At 49.4% G+C, this 17,591-nt stretch overlaps 1 protein-coding gene across 2 annotated transcripts in view; it reads left to right on the top strand.

The window, feature by feature from the left end:
* The window catches only part of GPD2 (glycerol-3-phosphate dehydrogenase 2), a 48,397-nt gene that overhangs the window by 11,669 nt on the left and 19,137 nt on the right, over positions 1–17,591 (top strand). For both annotated transcript variants that reach the window (XM_064717954.1, XM_064717955.1), the window contains exons 3-6: positions 3,374–3,542; positions 5,338–5,462; positions 6,647–6,744; positions 7,630–7,793. In XM_064717954.1, the coding sequence (XP_064574024.1) occupies positions 3,374–3,542; positions 5,338–5,462; positions 6,647–6,744; positions 7,630–7,793 (556 nt within the window). The remainder of the gene's footprint in view (positions 1–3,373; positions 3,543–5,337; positions 5,463–6,646; positions 6,745–7,629; positions 7,794–17,591) is intronic.

Raw genomic sequence — 17,591 nt, 5'->3', positions numbered from 1 at the left:
TTATGCAACTGGAATTGAATCACTGAATCCCAGAATAGTGTGGATTGGAAGGAGCCTTAAAGCTCGTGTCATCCCTGGAGGTGTCCCAGGCCAGGCTGGACAGGGCTTGGAGCACCCTGGACAGTGGAAGGTGACCCTGCCATGGCACTGGGTGAGCTTTAGGTCCCTTCCAGCCCAAATCATTGTGGAATTCTGTGATTTGCCCTCAAACACTCAGGCACCTGCACGGCCCAGGTGGCACAGTGAGCCTTTGCTGGCTGCTTCACCAGCACTTCCAGCACTGATGGGGACACGGAGTTGGACACAGATCCTCCTGCTTCCTGACTGCATTCTGGTTTTGGGCCTTTATTTAATGCATCAGCCTCAGTAGGTGTGAGATGGGTGTTCTTGGACATGCCAGGTTGGACTGGAGACCGCTGCTGGCTTTTCCTTCCCCTCTGCCCTCATGATCACTGGGGAAAGGCAGTGCTTTGGTTTGGAGCTGCAGGATTCTGCTGTCCTTTCCCAACCCTGCTCTTCCTGGTGTGTGGGTGCGTTGTTGGTCAGTAGGAATTGCTCAGCAAGGTGAATCCAATGTGTGATAATATGATAATGCATCAGGGCCTGCTCTGGGGAGTTCTAATTACTGTATTTTTTTGTTTAAATGAATAAGGATGATGAATTTGACTCTGCAAACCTACCTGGAGATTTACAGTAGCAAATTAACGAGAGCACTGGATTATGGATTACTAGATCACTTTATAACTTGATGATTAAATTCAAACTGCCAAACTAAATTCCTCTCACTAAGAGCGTAATCAAAACCATTCAGGGAACTCTTGCCTGAGAAATTGTAGATATAAACAGCAATTGCTTATTTCAGTAAACACACTTGTTCACTGCCAAACTAATCACGTTACTGCAGATGGAATCCCTGTGTGCAGCTTTTCTTCACTCCCCCATTTAATTGACAGCAAGATGCATCATATCTATATCAATTCCTGGTACTAATCACTCTGCTCATATTCCAGGGCTAATCTCCACACTCTGGCTATACCAGGGGCTGGGGCTCTGCTCTGGGCTCTGCTAGGAGCCATTTGTTGTAAATAATGGGTTTAAAAGCAAACCTAGACATGGAGTCAAACCCACCTGATGCCAGTGTTTCTTGAACTCCAAATCTCTTTCCTGGTGTTCTGTTATTTTCCTGAAGTTAAGTGGCATGCTTGGAAATTTCCCAGGAAATGTAGTGCACAGTAAATTTGGAGGGGATTTTCCTTCTCCAGAGCTCGTGGAAGTTGATCACGTGTCGCTGAGCTTCATCAGCCAAAACACGTGCAAGATAGGGTGTTTTTAGTGTCCCCAGTTTCCTGCTTGTCACTGCTGTCTGGCAGTGCCAGGGTGGCCTTTAAGGTCCCTTCCAACCCAAGCCCTTCTGGGATTCTGTTATATGCCTTTGTTGTACTTTGGGGATATAAAAGGTTTATGGCAGTGCTGGAGCCGGCAGGGCTGGTGAGAGAGCAGGGCAAGAGGCAGGAGGAGGTGGGGATGGGCAGAATTCCGTGGCCAGGAGAATAACAAGGCACCCGAGTTTCTCTGAAGCTCCCAAACTTCTCACCTGTCTCCTCCCAGCCCCAGCAGTGCCTCGGGAGCTGCAGGCTGTGTGTGAGGGCTCTGTGTGAGGGCTGCTGTGCCTGTGAGCAGCGTTTGCAGCCTTTGCAGCTGGGCACAGCTGGGCACAGCTGGGCACTGCAGCTCCTGAGTGCCCTGCATGGGCTGGGGGACAGAGCTGATCCCACAGGGATCACCACACTTGGGAAAAACAGGATTTCTTATAACTCTTATTTTTTATTTCTTGTCCCCAGTCCATCTCCAGCCCTCCTGGAGCCGCTTTGGGCCCTGCCAGGGGCTCTGAGCTCTGCCTGGAGCCTTCCCTTCTCCAGGGGAGCATTCCCAGCTCTCACAGCCTGGATCAGGGAGCAGAGGGGCTCCAGCCCTGGAACAGCTCCAGGACCTCAGCAGATCCTCAGCACAAAGTGGAGGACTCTGTCTCCAGCCCCACTTTCCCCAGGGATTGCACTGTACCCCAGGGGCAGTGGCAGTGGCTGCTGCTGTCCTGAGGGATTTTCATCAGCTGCTTCAGTCAGCATTACAGTCAATATCATCCCTGATTGCAGGATGAGCCTGCCCATTAATTATCCTTGGAATATGCACTTCCTTGAGTCATGGCTACTAGTTTTTAGATTTTATTTTCAGCTCTATGGCAGAGAGAGGGGCACAGAACTAATGCATTTAAATCATGATACTGCTGAGGAATGAGCAAATAATTCTGAACAAAAATATTTAGGCTGCATGCACCATATAATCTGAACTGAGGCTTTTTGTGCTTGGCTGGAAAGGAGTTTCTGTGGTTTGTCACTTGAATTTTTATGAGTCTTCTCTTTCCTGTCTGGGAGATCCGGGCAGAAGCTATTCTGCATAGTTAAGTCTGCCATTTGGCCTGGAGACTGCGCCTAAATTAGGTCTTAAATTAGGGTTAAGCAGGTTTTTCTGGTGTTCAAAGTGTTTATAATTTTCAAGAAAGTCTGGAAACGTTCAGAATTCAGTTTAAGTTGATGTTAACAGCAGAGAGCCTTCAGAGACTGCTCAGACCCTTCCTGCTTGAGCCATGGTCCCTGGTAGGTGGCTGAGCATCAGCCCTTCTCTCCACAGTCACTGCACACAGCAGCATTGGCTCTGGGAATATCAGCCCAAAGAGATCCCCAGGGCCATTCCAGGGAAATGGGAACTTGTCTGCAAACTGCCACGTTGTTAAGCTTTGTCACTTTAAACTTGTATTTTAACGTGCTGTAGGACATAAACTGCATTGCTTAGAAGTTTCTCAAAAAGGAGGTGAAATCAGAGTTTCTTTGGTGTTTCAGGGCACTATGTTTGACAATCACATCACTCCTGAACCTCATTAAACTTGAGCTTGGATTAATGCCACTGCATGAGATGGGAAATGTACACTCAGCTCTGGTGAATTTTTTTGAGAGTCCAGAGCCCAGCCATGTGTCTGTTTATTAAAATGCTTCCTTTGTAGTGCTTATTAAAATAATAACAGCATCCTGTAACATTTGAAAGTTCCTAGAAGTAATGAATACAGGCAGTAACACTCGAGTGCGGTGTTACATTGATGTGGGCAAGGTGAAGTAGAGGTGTGGTATCCCTTCATGGATGTAGCACTGTTTGATCCTCAGTGTTTAATATGGATGATTGTGAGAAGCGGAGCAGTGGCTGGCAATAGGTGAGTTTCCCTTTGTGGCTGTGGAAAAGGCTGTGTTTGGGGGTGTCTGCCCGCATGGGTGTGCGTGCGCAGAGCCGAGCCGGGGCTCACGGCTGTGTTCCCCCTCTGCAGGGTGCCCTGGTGCAGGTGCAGGCTGCGGAGGCCGTTCCAGGCCGGCAGGAGCATCTCCCCACGAGGGAGCAGCAGCTGGCAGCGCTGCAGAGCGGCGCGCACTTCGACGTGCTCGTCATCGGCGGGGGAGCCACGGGCTGCGGCTGTGCCCTGGACGCGGCCACCAGAGGTGAGGGCTGGGCATCCCCTGCGGGCTCCTGGGCTGGGCACACTGCTCTCAGGGGCTTCTCTCCAGTGCCCACAGGCACAGGGTTGGCTGTGCTGGCTGGGAAACCTCTGCTCCCAGAAGGACCCCGAGGAAGGTCATGTAGCCATGGTGTTTTCTGGAAAATCCTTTCTTTAGGGTTTTTCCTCCTGAGAAGCTGGGAGGCCTCAGGAACAAAATGCAAACAATGATTATCTGCAGCTGTGGAATGCAACAGGTGCATCTGGGATTGGTCTCATGTGGTTGTTTCTAATTAATGGCCAATCACAGTCAGCTGGCTCGGACAGAGAGCCGAGCCACAAACCTTTGTTATTCATTCCTTTCTATTCTTAGCCAGCCTTCTGATGAAATCCTTTCTTCTAGTATAGTTTTAATATAATATATATCATAAAATAATCAATCAGCCTTCTCAAACACGGAGTCAGATCCTCATCTCTCCCCTCATCCTGGGACCCCTGTAAACACCATCACAATGTCATACAGCACAGTCTCCCCACCTCTGGGGACCTGGCCAGAGCACAGAGCCCTGAAGCTCTCAGGCTCTCTAACCTGACATGCACCTCACAAACAGAGGCAAAACCCCTGCAGAGCTTTCAGTTTGAGCTGGGAAACACTCATCCAGCAGCTGTGGTAATATGAATGGATAAAGCAGTAGGGCCTGAGCACAGGGAGATAAGTCCAAACTCCAGCCTGGTTGTTATATTTAATAACACAGGACAAAGATCTTCTCCCTTCTGCCTCTGCTGTGCTTTGGCAGAAAATGCAGTTGTAAAGCAGACAGAAATTATTACAGTTAATCTCTGTTTATCCTTTTCTTGGGTGTACTGGTTATATCAGTAGGTCTCTGAGGTGTGAAATATTCACGGGCATTTGGTTAATGAGTTGTGTCTCGTTGCTGTTCATTCATGGAACTTGCTCTTTTATCGTGTTTGCTTCGCTTAACAACAAATTTTGCTTTTCGTGTGTTTGATAAATCTTCACCAAATTATTTCTGATTGTGTCCATTAATCTTCAGTCACATTCGACAAAAATAAATTGCTCTGATCTTTCTAAGTTACCAGTAATAATTAGATTTTTTTAAGCACATAAAAGTTTTGGGAGACCAGCAGATGTTAAAATCTCAGTGTTGGCACTGCTGAGGGCCCTCGAGTGCTGTGTCCAGTTCTGGGTCCCTCATGGCAAAAGGACATTGAGGGGCTGGAGCGTGGTTGGACCCAGTGATGCTGGAGTCTTTTCCAGCCCCAAGGATTCAGTGGTTAAGGCTGACCAGGCTGTTTCCTGTGTATATCAGAATTCCAAGCATGCCCCACAGGTTTGGGCCCCTCTGAGGCAAACTCCCAGTAAGCAGAGCTGCCAGTTGTCTCCCTCTCTGGAATGCCACTTAAATGGTTGCTGAAGAGGTGTGGAGCTCCCTGCTGCAAAGGGTTAAAAGTGTCCACGGAGCCCCTCTGTTCCTGCCATGCATCCAAGCTGTCATTTCCCCGGGGAGCATGCCCCCGTAATGTGCAGTAATGCCTTTCCATTGTGAAATACCCAGCTTTTAATGTGCTGCTGTTTAAGTTCTGCTTTGACTTTTCCCTCAGGAAGAAGGCGAAAATTTTTCATTACAATATAGACAGTGCACTACACTTTGAATACAAATTTATCCATGTACAGAGTAATTTTTCTTGTGATTGTCTCTACCCTAGAGAAGTGTCTTTAATGAATTACATACAAATTGTGTAATTTAAGAAGTTAATTTGGTTTTCTGGTAACACAGGACTAAAAACAGCCCTTCTAGAAAGAGATGATTTCTCATCGGGGACCAGCAGCAGGAGCACTAAATTGATCCATGGTGGAGTGAGGTATCTCCAGAAGGCCATCATGAGGTTGGATTTCGAGCAGGTAATTTTGTGTGCTGGTTGTTCAGCAAGAATTGCTGGGAGACATTTCACTGTCCCAGTTAGAGCTGAGTCTCCTTTGGAGCTTTCCAGTGCTGGGTTCCAGCGTTGTGTTCCACAGCCACTGTGCACGGGAAGTGTCTGCTCTGGGGGAGCAAAACCCTTGCAGGCTGTGGGTTTTGGGAAAGGCAGGCAGAGACAGGGCTGATCTCAGAACCAAAACACCTTGAAATAAAACAAAATTAAGAGAGACACGCAATGTCATGAACTGGAAGGAGTGAGTGGCTGTCCTGTTCTGGAATGGGGAGAGAAAAGATGGTAAATGAGTGATTTAATTTGGAATGGGGGAAGGATATTGTAAATAAGCGACTTATTTTGGAATGAGGGAATAAAAGGTGGTAAATGAGTGATTTATTTTGGCATGGGGAAAGAAAATATGGTAAATGAGTGAGAGTTTATAGATGCTTTTGTGCATTCTTGTGTGGGTGGAAGCCTGATATTCCTGTTTTGAGGACTCACATTGTCTTTCCATTGGAGCCTCTCAAAGTATGTTTTAGTGGTTGAAATGCTGCTGCAGGAGTGGTGACTTTTCAGGGTAAATATCCAAACCCTGCAGTTATCCACACAGAGAAACCCCCCTTTTCTGCCAAAGAACAACTGGACATTGATTGGTTTGGAGAAGAACCCTTGTGCATTTGCAGCTTGGAGTTGGGATGGGGTTGAGCTGTGGGAATTGGCACGGAGCTGTGCTGTGGGATCAGTGCTCGCCCTCCTGAAGTGCCTCCTGCCCCTCCTTAGGGCAGCGTGGCTTCTTGAGCTTTATGCTCAAATGAAAAATTATGAATTCTGCTGCCAAGACACCAAGATAAAACTACCAAAGTTTTATTTTACTGGGGATCCTTTTCCTTAACCCTTGGGTTTCTCAGCAGATCACAGTGAGAAAGCCTGGTGACAATGGTGGGAGGTGTTGATGCTAGGGTAAAGTGTGTTACTGAGTGTTTGCCCTGGTGCCAGGGCTGGCTGCTGGCACTGACCCTGGCTGGCACTGACCCTGGCTGGTGTTTGGCATTAAAGGGTAGTGAGGAAGGGCTGGAGGAGGGTGGCACTGACCATGGCTGGGTTTTGCAGTCCAGGATGGTGAGGGAGGGCTGGAGGAGGGTGGCACTGACCCTGGCTGCTGTTTTGCAGTACAGGATGGTGAAGGAGGCCCTGGAGGAGCGTGCACACCTGCTGCAGAGCGCGCCCCACCTCTCAGGTGCGCTGCCCATCATGCTGCCCATCTACAAGTAAGCTCTGCTGTGCCTTCTCTCCTTTACCTTGGCTTCTCACAGGCAAACCCTGGCCTGGGAGGGTTTCTTAAAGCTGTCCTGGGGGAAGTTACTGGGCTGCAGAAGCACAAAGTTCACTTGTGCCCAGCCAGCAGTCGCTGATTTGAGGGGCACAGCTGCAAAGAGCTCTCATTGCCAGGGTGTATTTGCTATTCTTTCAGTGCATCCTTGTCCCCCCAATGTTCCCAGCACGGTGCTGTTCAGTCCCTGTGGGCACAGAACAGATTCCTCCTCCTCTGAGGAAGGCACTCAGTGCTTTGGGTTGGGTTTTCAGCCTGCAAGAGCAGTTACTCACTGGAACAGGCTACTCAGAGCAGGGAGGTTTTGCTGAAGGAACTTAATTTTATTAAGATCATTGCTGTTTTCATTATTCCTGTCTTAGTGTGAGGGTTCTTGTAAGAGCTGGAGCGTGAGTAGGTCAGTGGCTGCCTGCATTTATTGTGGTCCTGTTTGTGCAGGAGGCCTTAGACCCTGCCTTGGGGGAATCCTCTCAGCTTGCACAGAGTTCCAGTATCTCACCCAGAGGCACAACAGCCCCGTTTAGATCCTGATTTTAGAGCAAATAAATCCTTGAATGTGCTTGACTCACCGCAGGGAGTAACTCATTTGAAAGCAGTGGCAAACAACACCTAAGTCTGCAGTATTTACATTGTCTTGTTACCACGAGCTTGTAACGCTGAACAAGGTGGAACTGCTGTAAGAACACTGTGTGTTACTCACCGTGTGCAGTAACAGAGTGTGCACGCTGCAAGAACACTGTGTGTTACTCACCGTGTGCAGTAACAGAGTGTGTAAATGCTTCATTTGTACCTTGTCTCACGTGGCGGTGCTGTTTCCCCCCAGGTGGTGGCAGCTGCCCTACTACTGGATTGGGATCAAGCTGTATGACCTGGTGGCAGGCCGGCAGTGCCTGAAGAGCAGCTACGTCCTGACCAAGAGCCGCGCCCTGGAGCTGTTCCCCATGCTGCGCCGGGACAAGCTGGTGGGAGCCATTGTCTACTACGATGGTGCGTGGCCTGTCTGCTGCTCTGAGCTCTGCCTTTGGGCTTCAAACACCAGTGGGGCCTGGAGATGGTACCCTGGAGATGGCTCTCTGCAGCCTGATTGTTAGTGTGGGAGATAAGTCGTGTTTTCTGCAGCAGCTTACTGGTGTAGGAGAAAATGCAATGGCTGTTCTTGGCTGTCCTTGGGTGTAGAGCAGTGTGAAAGTGTTCTGGTGGAGATGTGGTTTCTGACCTTTTGGCAGCAAAAAGGTCTTCACACAAGGTGGATTATAAGGGAATTTTTTTCCCTTTGTAGAACTGCATTTGGAACAATTCATCAGCTCATCAAAGGGTTCTGGACTGGGACGAGCTCTGGAAACACACTGGACTCCAGTGGGGTTTATGAGGCTTCTGCCTAAAGCTTGTGTTGTTAATTGCAGGTGTCTCAGACAGAGCCCAGCAGCCTAGTGGAAATCAATTAAAAATTCATATATATGTGTGGGAATATGTATGTGCAGATTCTTGTTGAGAGGAGGGTTGGATTTAAAGGATGGACTTGGTGTTTAGTTGATTTTACTACTGATAGAAGCCGCATTTTATCTTGTTTTTAAGGTCTGGAGGAAATGAGAGCAAAATTTGCAAATGTAGCAAAATTTGTTGTTGGATTATGTGGTAGTTTTTGTACCCAGGACCTGCCATACACAGCACACAGAGAGGGAATTCAGGTTTATTTTTTCTGTATCCTGAGCTATTCCTTAGCTTGTTTTAAGGGATCCCAGGAGCCTGCCAGAAGAACGAAGTGGTTCTCTTAACTGTAATTACACTTCTCATAAGAGCACTATAGCTTGAAATCTATTTATAATCTAGTGAAGTTTTTTCTGATTAAATAAATAATTTGGCTGTATCATGGCTATTTACTGCTCCAGCATCCCAAAGATGCATCTTTCAGGATAGCCTTAAAATTGGTTTTCACGTTTCTTACTTGAATAATTGTTTTAAACAATGCTGTAAATCTAAAGATTCAGCATCAAGATGCCAGGTGGGCTTTGATGGCAAGCACAGGCAGGGCAAGGCTCTGAGTGACTGAGAGATGTCCCTGGAGGTTCAGTGCCATCCCAACAGAGGGAAACAAACCCACATTCACTATTGGGAAGGAAGAGTAAAATAGAAAAAAAAAAGGAAAAATCTGTCTTGCTTTATGTGGCTTTCTCTATAAGATACAGATTAGTTATCCATGGTTTTAGGCAGAATGTAAAGAAATGCTATTTTGAGTTAAAATTTAAAAAGCTCTCCAAGCTTGTACCTGCTCTCATCCTGTACCAAACCTGTTTCCCTGAAGGGTAAGTTGGGTTTGAAGGACTTGGGGATGAAATTTGTGAGTGGATAATGCACGTGTGAGTGTTGTGAGGCTGCACCTAGTGCAGAATGAGCCCTGCCCAGCTGGAGCATTAATTCAGTGGTGAGCAGGCCACGTTTCAGCTTGCTGCTGTTTGTGTCACTCTGCTCTGGGTGGCCCCTGGGGCAGGGGGCTCCCGTGGGGCTGGGGCACGTGGACTGCTTTGTCCTGATCAATTAACCCGTGTTCTGGCCACGGGAAATGGGCTTGAAGTCACAGCATTTCAGCAAGCTCCCTTTAGGTCTTGTAAATTATTGTACTTGAGTTTTAGTGATGTGCTGTCACACCCTAAATCCAGAGGGATGGAGCACAAAGGGAGAGGGAATGCAGCTGAAAGTAGAGGAAGGGGTGATGAAATTAAATTTGTTTTAGTCTTTTCAGAAGGATTAGTCATAAAATAGAGTATTAAATAATGGCAAAGCAAAATACAAGTCTTAAAGTAGGTGATGTCTTTCTCTTCTCTGTCCATCCCTTCTCTCTCCCCCGAAGGATGAATTGATAAATTGGCCTTTTAAGGCTGGAGTGTCTCAACTGTGAGTGCAGTTAAATGCAGTTTTATCCCGTTTCCTCACTTCCTCTATTCCCTGTCGCTGTAATTGTTGCAAAGGGAGCTGTTAATGGTGCCAGCTGTGGATGCCCAGCAGAGGGGAAGGGTGCAAACGCTGCGTGTGCAGGGTGGTGTTGGTGTGCTGCAGCCCTGCCGGGGTCCCTGTGTCTGTGTGGCCCTGTGGGGCTGCTGGCACCTCCAGCCATCCATAATTCATGGGGCCGCTGCCTTCCCCACCGCGCCGGGGTCGTCTTCATTACAGCCTCTAAATTGTTTATACAGGCACAAAGAAATGGTACATCATAAACGTTGCAAGTACCAGCAAGAGCAAATCGCAGCCTTGTCCAGAGGCTATTCTTGCTCTGCCTGAGCATCGGGAAGCCAAAGCATATGTTGGATGTTAGCCGGGGTGTACACAACGTGTCCTATTTATTCAAGGTTTGCTTTGAAGCCACAACTTACAAGTTTGTTTCTTAGGGGGACATGTCAGACTGCATTTAGCATTTGTTGGTATTAGGATACTCCTGAATAGCAAAAAGGCAACATTTTGGGGGGAGAAGGCGGCTGCTATCTGAGCAGGGATCTGTCAGATCCACTTAGGGGCTGCGGGAGAACTGGAGAGGAGGCACAGGGAGAGGCTGGGCTCAGCTCAGGATCTCGGGCAGGATTGTTCCGAAGCACTTTAAATGGGAGAATTAATCTCCATTTAAATTATATAGAGTTCATTATGATAAGAACTAGGAAAACCATTAAAGCAGGGATCCAGCTGGCCAGAGTGTGTCAGTGTAAAGTGTTCAGCAATTCCAAGTGGCACGGTTCTCTTCATGATACATTATTTTTCTGTCTCTAGGTGCTTGCAGGCTTCTTTAACATATTTTGCCTTGCAAGAGCCCTTAGGTGTGTAAGGAAAATCTGTGTTTGGAATCAGTCCTGAATTTTAGATTCTAGGGCTCTGCTGACCGTGCTTTCTGAATTTGCTGTTATTTCCTGAAAGAAGAAATTAACATATGCTGTGTCTGGGACTCTCTTGCCACACTGAGGTATTGGATTGTTTAATGTCTTGTTCTACAAATCTCCAGTATGTTTACTGGGATGTAAGTAGTTGTTTTTTGCTTTTTGCATTCTCAGTAGTTTTGCATGCATTCTCTGCTGAAATATTTTAATATGGAGGTTATTTAAAAGTAGAAAAAGCCTTGGCAGAGGATTTCGCTTTCCCTGTTTACAGCAAACCCCCTGAGAAATCCTTCCCAGGCACACGTGCACACACAGACACACACACAAAAATCAATGCAAAAGAGTAGGGCATTCATTAAGCTGTCAAAAATGGAATAAATGCTTTTTTTTATTTGGGCTCTTGTAGCTATTTTTCCTAGGATTTGAGTGTGTCCTGAATTATGAAATGTTATAGCTTTATAATTCATGTTTGACAAATGGATATTTGGAGATGTTGAGCTGTAATAGGGGTATTACAGACAACTCTGTGGCTGTTTTCCTTCCCTGGATATAAAAACTCTGACAGCTTGTCACTGAACAGACTTTCCATAGGTGAATTTAAACACGCAGCTGCTGATATTTCCTGGTGTTTCCAGCCTGGGGCTGGGTGGGAGAGAGAAGCCTTGCAGGCACGCTGACCATGGTGTGGCTGGGAATCACTTGGTGTGTGTGTCCATGCCCTGCTGTGTGCCAGGGCGTTCTGCATCTCAGAGCTGCCCATGGAATCCTGCAGGGTGTGGGGCTGGAAGGGGCACAGAGCCCAGGACGGGGCTCTGGAGCATTCTGGTGGTGGCACAGAGAGGCAGGACCAGCTCCCAGGGGTGCAGAGAGCCCAGCACAGAGCTCTGGACCATGGACAGGCAGCCCCAGCTCCCAGGGATGCAGATGCAGACAGCCCAGCACAGAGCTCTGGACCATGCTGGAGCTGGCACAGATAGGCAGCCCCAACTCCCAGGGATGCAGATGCAGAGAGCCCAGCACAGAGCTCTGGAGCACAGACAGGCAGCCCCAGCTCCCAGGGGTGCAGACAGCCCAGTACAGAGCTCTGGACCATGCTGGAGCTGGAGCTGGTGGTGATGCTGGTGCTGGTATGGACAGGCAGGACCAGCTCCCAGGGGTGCAGAGAGCCCAGCACAGAGCTCTGGAGCACGGACAGGCAGCCCCAGCTCCCAGGGATGCAGAGAGCCCAGCACAGAGCTCTGGAGCACGGACAGGCAGCCCCAGCTCCCAGGGGTGCCCAGCTCCCTGGGGCACACGCCGTGCTTCGCCGCTCCGGTCCCGCCGCGCTTTCCCCGCCAGGGCCCTTTTATCATTTTCAGAAGGGATAAAATCAATGGGCTGCACCAGCTGCGTGTTTAACCCAGTTTTGCCTCTGTCGGAGGTGCGGGCGCAGCCGCGTGGCTGCAGGAGGAGCCCTTTGCTCCCGACAGAAGGGCGCTGCCTGCCCGCTGCCCCGGGCGCCTTCCCAAAAGCACCGGATGATAGCTGCGTCTCTGCTGTACCTGTAACAATTTAATCGTGTGAGTCAGCCCAGTCAAGCATCCCCAGCTCATGACTGGGAGACATGAAATTCATTGTCATTATTGTCCCTGTCATTTTGGATCATTATATCCTGCTGCAGAATTTTCCTCACTCCAGTGCTTTCTTACCTCCAGGAAGCAGGGATTATGGCTGAGGTTGGGGTGGGGGCAGGACTGTGAACTACATTTACCTCAGGGGAGCCACAGATTAAATTGGCTTTGCTTTCTGACTTGCTGGATTCGTCTGTTTGTACGCTCTGGGTTTAAGGTTGGAAATGATGAATATTCCGGTGAATTCAGGGCCTCTCTCTTTTCTTTTTTTAATGCTTGTATAAGCAAAGGATGGGGTTTGTGTCCCTTAAGAAGTGAACGGGGAATAATTCTTCAGATCATGTTACCAAAAAGATTTAAGATTATTTCTGAACAAGACGACGTTACTGTTCATTGTGGCACAAACATCTGCGTGGTCCCCGGTGTGTCGTGGCTTTCAGGGCCAGGGATGGAGCTCTGCTGTGGGCCAGGGGCTGTTTGTGGGGGCTGCAGTGGGTCACGGGGTGCCAGCTGCACTGCTCCCCATGGGACGTGTCCTTGGGAGGGGAGCTGGGCGATGGGATCCCTGCCCATCTCACTGCTGCCAGGAACAAGGGACAGGAGCAGAGGAACCGGCCTCATGCTGCCCAGGGGAGCATCAGAATAATGTTCAAAACAGCTTCTCACTGCAGGAGTGGCCAGGCATTGTAGTAAGTTGTCTGTGGAGGTGCTGCAGTCACCACCCCTGGCAGCGTGCTGGAGCCACCTGGATGTGGCACTTGGGCCATGGTTGTGGGGAGATTATGGCAGTGCTGGGTGGTCTGGAAGGTGTGTTCCTGCCTTGCTGCTGTGGGCTCTGTGATCTGTGGGAGCAGGGCTGCTCTCTCCGCTGTGGCAGGGCACTGTGTCCCTCCAGGCACTCCCTCCCTCTGGCCACTCTGGCTCCCAGGTGGGCTGTCCTGCATGGCACAGCAGCAGCTGGCCAAGCTCAGTGCACGGGGGCTGATGCAGCCATCACTGCTTTGTTGGGAGCTAGAAACCAGCACGGGCTGGCCCCCATGGGAGCTCACCCTGATGGGATTTTCCCCCCAGAGCCGTTGGTGGCACTGGGGACACAGCGAGCTTGGTGCCATCCTGGGTCCCTGCCTGGCACAGTGGCATGGCCGCAGCGGCTCTGGCCCCAATGGGAGCTCACCCTGATGTGATTTCCCCCTGGGTGCTGTTGGTGGCACTGGGGACACAGAGAGCTTGGTGCCATCCCGGGTCCCTGCCTGGCACGGCCGCAGCGGCCCCGCTGTGACGGGCACTCATGGTGACATTTTAGCGCTGTTTCCATAAACTGACAGTGACAATGTTTAGTTTCATTTTAACACGGTGCTTTTCCTGCCACTGACACGGCAGTCACAGCGTAGTGACAAGTTGAAGGCTGATACAAAAGAAGTGGGAAACAACGTAATTATAAAGCAGTCACACAGAGCCAGAATTCCAAATTTTGTCTGTCACTGGATGTGGTGGATATTGTGGCTTATTTTTGTGGCTTTCTGGGATCTTAGTTTCAGTAGGAGTTTTAGCTCCTGTGCTGTTACTTGGCAGCAGTTACTTACGTTTGAAGGATATTGGGATTTCTTCTGTAAAAACATTTTATGGGTTTTCTGCCTCTTGCTTTGTTTATAACTGCAGAATTTGGAATAAATCATAGTAGAACAGGGGCATTGGCTTTAAACTGACAGAGGGCAAGGGTGGGTGGGAGGTCAGGGAGAAATCCTTCCCTGTGAGGGAGCTGAGGCCCTGGCACAGGTGCCCAGAGAAGCTGTGGCTGCCCCTGGATGTGTCCAAGGCCAGGTTGGCTGGGATGGTGGAAATGGTCCCTGGTAGGGGAGGTGGAATGGGATGAGCTTTAAGGTCCCTTCCAACCCAAACCATGCTGTGATTCCAAGATTCTTGTGATCTGAGCTGGTGCTAAATGGAGGAGGTCAGAAATGAAGGTGACTACTATTGGGTGACTGCTAAACTGGATGTGTCAAATGTGAGTTTGAATCTGTTGGAATCAGTTTACCTGAGGGAAGGCTGGAGGCTTCCCCTGCCATGAAAGCTCACAGCTCTGGGCAGGTGTTAGAGAGCTGAAATGTGGGGTGTGGTTATTTCCAGTGCATGGTCAGCTGTCCACCATCCTTCCCACCTGCTTGGGCCTCAGTTCAGCAGCACAGGTGCCCAGGGCACAGCAGGGCTGGGCTCTGTGTGCCCTGCAGGAGCTGCAGGCACGGCCAGGAGTGCTGTCACTGTGCTGCTGGGTCAGAATGCATCCCCCTGGAGCAGGACAGGAGCAAGGACATGAGTGCTGCACAGCCTAGAAAGTCTTGGAGTTTGCAGCAAATTCCACTTCAGCTTCTTGTGATTCAGAGAGCTGGAGAGTTCAGGTCTGAGGGCATTGTTCTGACTTGTGACTCACGAGTCAAAGGGGGCATTCCCCCTGAGCTTACTCTGCTTGTTGGGGAGGAGAACTCGCTGAGCTCTCACTCAGAGAAGTCTGGAACGATCTTGAGTCACTCCAGCTGATTCATCGTGCCTAACTGGGATCTAACCCTTTCCATATGCACAACAGCTCCTGGGCTCCTGCTTAATGCTTGTAATAGAACTGCTCGTGCAATTAAGCACTTCTTAAAATTATAGGAGAGGGACAGTCTTGGGGACTTAGTATAGTGTGGTTATATATATCTAATGCACATGTATAATTGTGTCATCACTCACCAGCCTTCAGTGTGGTGAGGTTGGGGTAAGGTTTGTGGGTACACAGTGAGAAAACCTTGAGCAGGAAAGGATTTGGTTTCCTGTGTTGCTTTATTGTGTGCCTGCAGTTACCTGGTGCAGGGCTGCAGCAAGGAACACACCTGTAGGCAGGTGAGCTTTAAGGTCCCTCTCATGCCCAGCCTCTCTGGGGCTCTGTGAATTGGTGTGATGGGGTAGTTGTCAGAGTGACACAGGACAGAACATACCAGAGCTGCCTCATTCCCACTCTGGTTTTCACACAACGCTCCTGAACCAGCCCCAAACAAATCTCTCTGGTCTGTGGGCTTTGTTACCTCTCCCTGCTGGCTGGGGCTCAGCTCTGATAAAAATAAAATTGAATGTACACTGTGTGCACTCTGGGGGAGGATCCTGAGAGTGCCAACGGAAACATTGTCTGTTCGGATGTGGAGAAATACAGCATTTGCTACTAAGGAGTGAAAATAGAATTCTCCCAAATTACACAAAAATAAGAAATTATAAACCAAATGGCATCACTGTTGGGCTTAACATGGTGTGGGATAGACTTACTCAAACTGTCTTTGCACACTAAATGTCCTCAGCAGTGTGGCTTCCAGGATTGAGGGGTTTCTGAGAGGGTTCGGTGCTAATTTGGTGAAAGCACTTAGGCCAGTGTTTTGGGAAAAGCTGGGTTGACTGCCCTTAGTAAAAATGAAAGTATCTCTTCATTGTCACCATGTTACAGCCGGTGAAAACAGCAAATAAGGGAGGGATGACTCTTTCAGTTTTCCTGGCCATTTTCAAGAGGCACTGCACTAGGAGCTGCAGAGAGCTCAGCATGTTTCCTCAGCATGCTCAGGGAGGCTTCTCCCAGTGTGCTGAGCTGTGCTGCCTTCTGTTGGGGTGCAGCAGGTGAGAACTGGCACCATGCAAGGGGCAAACGCTCAATCCCAGCCCTGGAGCAGCAGCGTCCTCTCCAGGCAGGGCACTGGTGAACATCTGTTCTTGGGGAATGCCACAGGTACCTTTTCACTGGGCTGCCTACACTTAGGAGATGTAGGGGATCTTCGGGGCATACTCACCTGTAAGGAAGGATGCCAAATTAATTTGGCTTAGCCTCTCTGTTGTTAGAAAATAACTTTTTGGCAGAAGTATTTGAATATTCTGATTCTCTGTTCAACTGCAGGATTTTAATGTCATTATCTAGGGAGAATACACACATGCCAGTTGGCAGGCCCTTAAAAAAAAAGGCAAATCCCAGCTGTTCCTGAGTATGGAACCACTATCCTGTGACCCCATCTGTCCTAAACTGCACTGTTGTTCTCCACAGATGATAAATTCCCAAGGTGGGAAGTCACTCTTTACTCCTTTCAAACCCAGACCTCTGCAGATCTCTGCTGTTCATGCCATGAAATACTCAAGCACTCCACACTGTAGGTCACATCAATCTGAAGCCAGTGTGCTTTTCTAGCCGTGTAGTTAATCAGGAACTGGTTATTTCCCAGTCCTCTGCCTGCAAATGCATTCCATGGGCACTCAGTTGCTTTTGGACAGCTGAGGAGTGAGTAATAGCATGGGGGTTCTTGCGTCAGAATAATGATGAGGGGAAAATGGATGAGAGGTTCAGAGAAAGGAGGAAAATGTTGTTTTGAGCACAGTGGTCCAAATCCTGGCATGTGCTGAGAGTGTCCTGAGCTCACTCTGACTTTAGGAGCATTGGGAGGCACAACAAAACACAGAGCAGCCTTTGGATTTGGGGCTTGCTAAACAATTGTTACTTGGAAGTTTGGTTTTATAGAAGCTACCCATTTCCACATTATTTATTCTGCTGATTGGCTCCTCCGGATTGCTTTTGCTCTGGACAAATAAGTGACAAATCTGGGAAGAGGCAAACTCGCCAAATTTAAACAGTCAGGGCTCCATAGACCAGAGCTAATATTGGCTGAAGTGGGGTCGTGCTGAATGTGATGAATCCCCACCCCAGGGCACCCCAGGAGGGGGGTTTGTGTCGGTGCCACCTGTGGCCCTGCTGGCAGGAGCAGACTGGGGGTCTGGACCCCCTGGCCCCAGGGTCCTGCTGCAAGGAGGGAGCACATCCCCTTGTGCTGGTGGCACAGCAGGGTGGGGTTTGGGGCCCTGCCTCGGGGGCGGCTGCGTGGTGTGTGACAGCTGAGTCCTGCGGTGCCACGGCTCGGGCTGGCCCAGTTCAGCCCCAGGGAAAGGGGGATGTCTCCAGAGCAATGAGCTCCTGAGAGCCCCTGGCCACGGGCTAGGGGAGCCTTTCCTGGGTTACAGAATCACTGAAGCATTTATGTTGGAAAAGCCCTCCGAGAGCATCCAGTCCAAGCTATGACCTCATCATCCAGCCCAGAGCACCGAGTGCCACATCCAGTCCTTCCTTGAGCACTGGGTTCCTCTGGAATCCCTGTTGTTATGTGTAAGAGCTGCTGTACCGCAGCTTGTCGCTGTCCTTTGTCCCTTTTTCACCCAGCGCTCCCTCTGCACACGAGCTGTACCTTCTCTCAACCCCGCCTGAAACTGGGCAGCTTTGAGGTGAACCTCATAAGGTCATTTATCCCTCCCTGCCACGG

Source organism: Zonotrichia leucophrys, chromosome 7, assembly GCF_028769735.1.
Source record: "Zonotrichia leucophrys gambelii isolate GWCS_2022_RI chromosome 7, RI_Zleu_2.0, whole genome shotgun sequence".
Classification (NCBI taxonomy): Eukaryota; Metazoa; Chordata; class Aves; order Passeriformes; family Passerellidae; genus Zonotrichia; species Zonotrichia leucophrys.
This window is presented reverse-complemented; position numbering and strand designations above follow the sequence as displayed.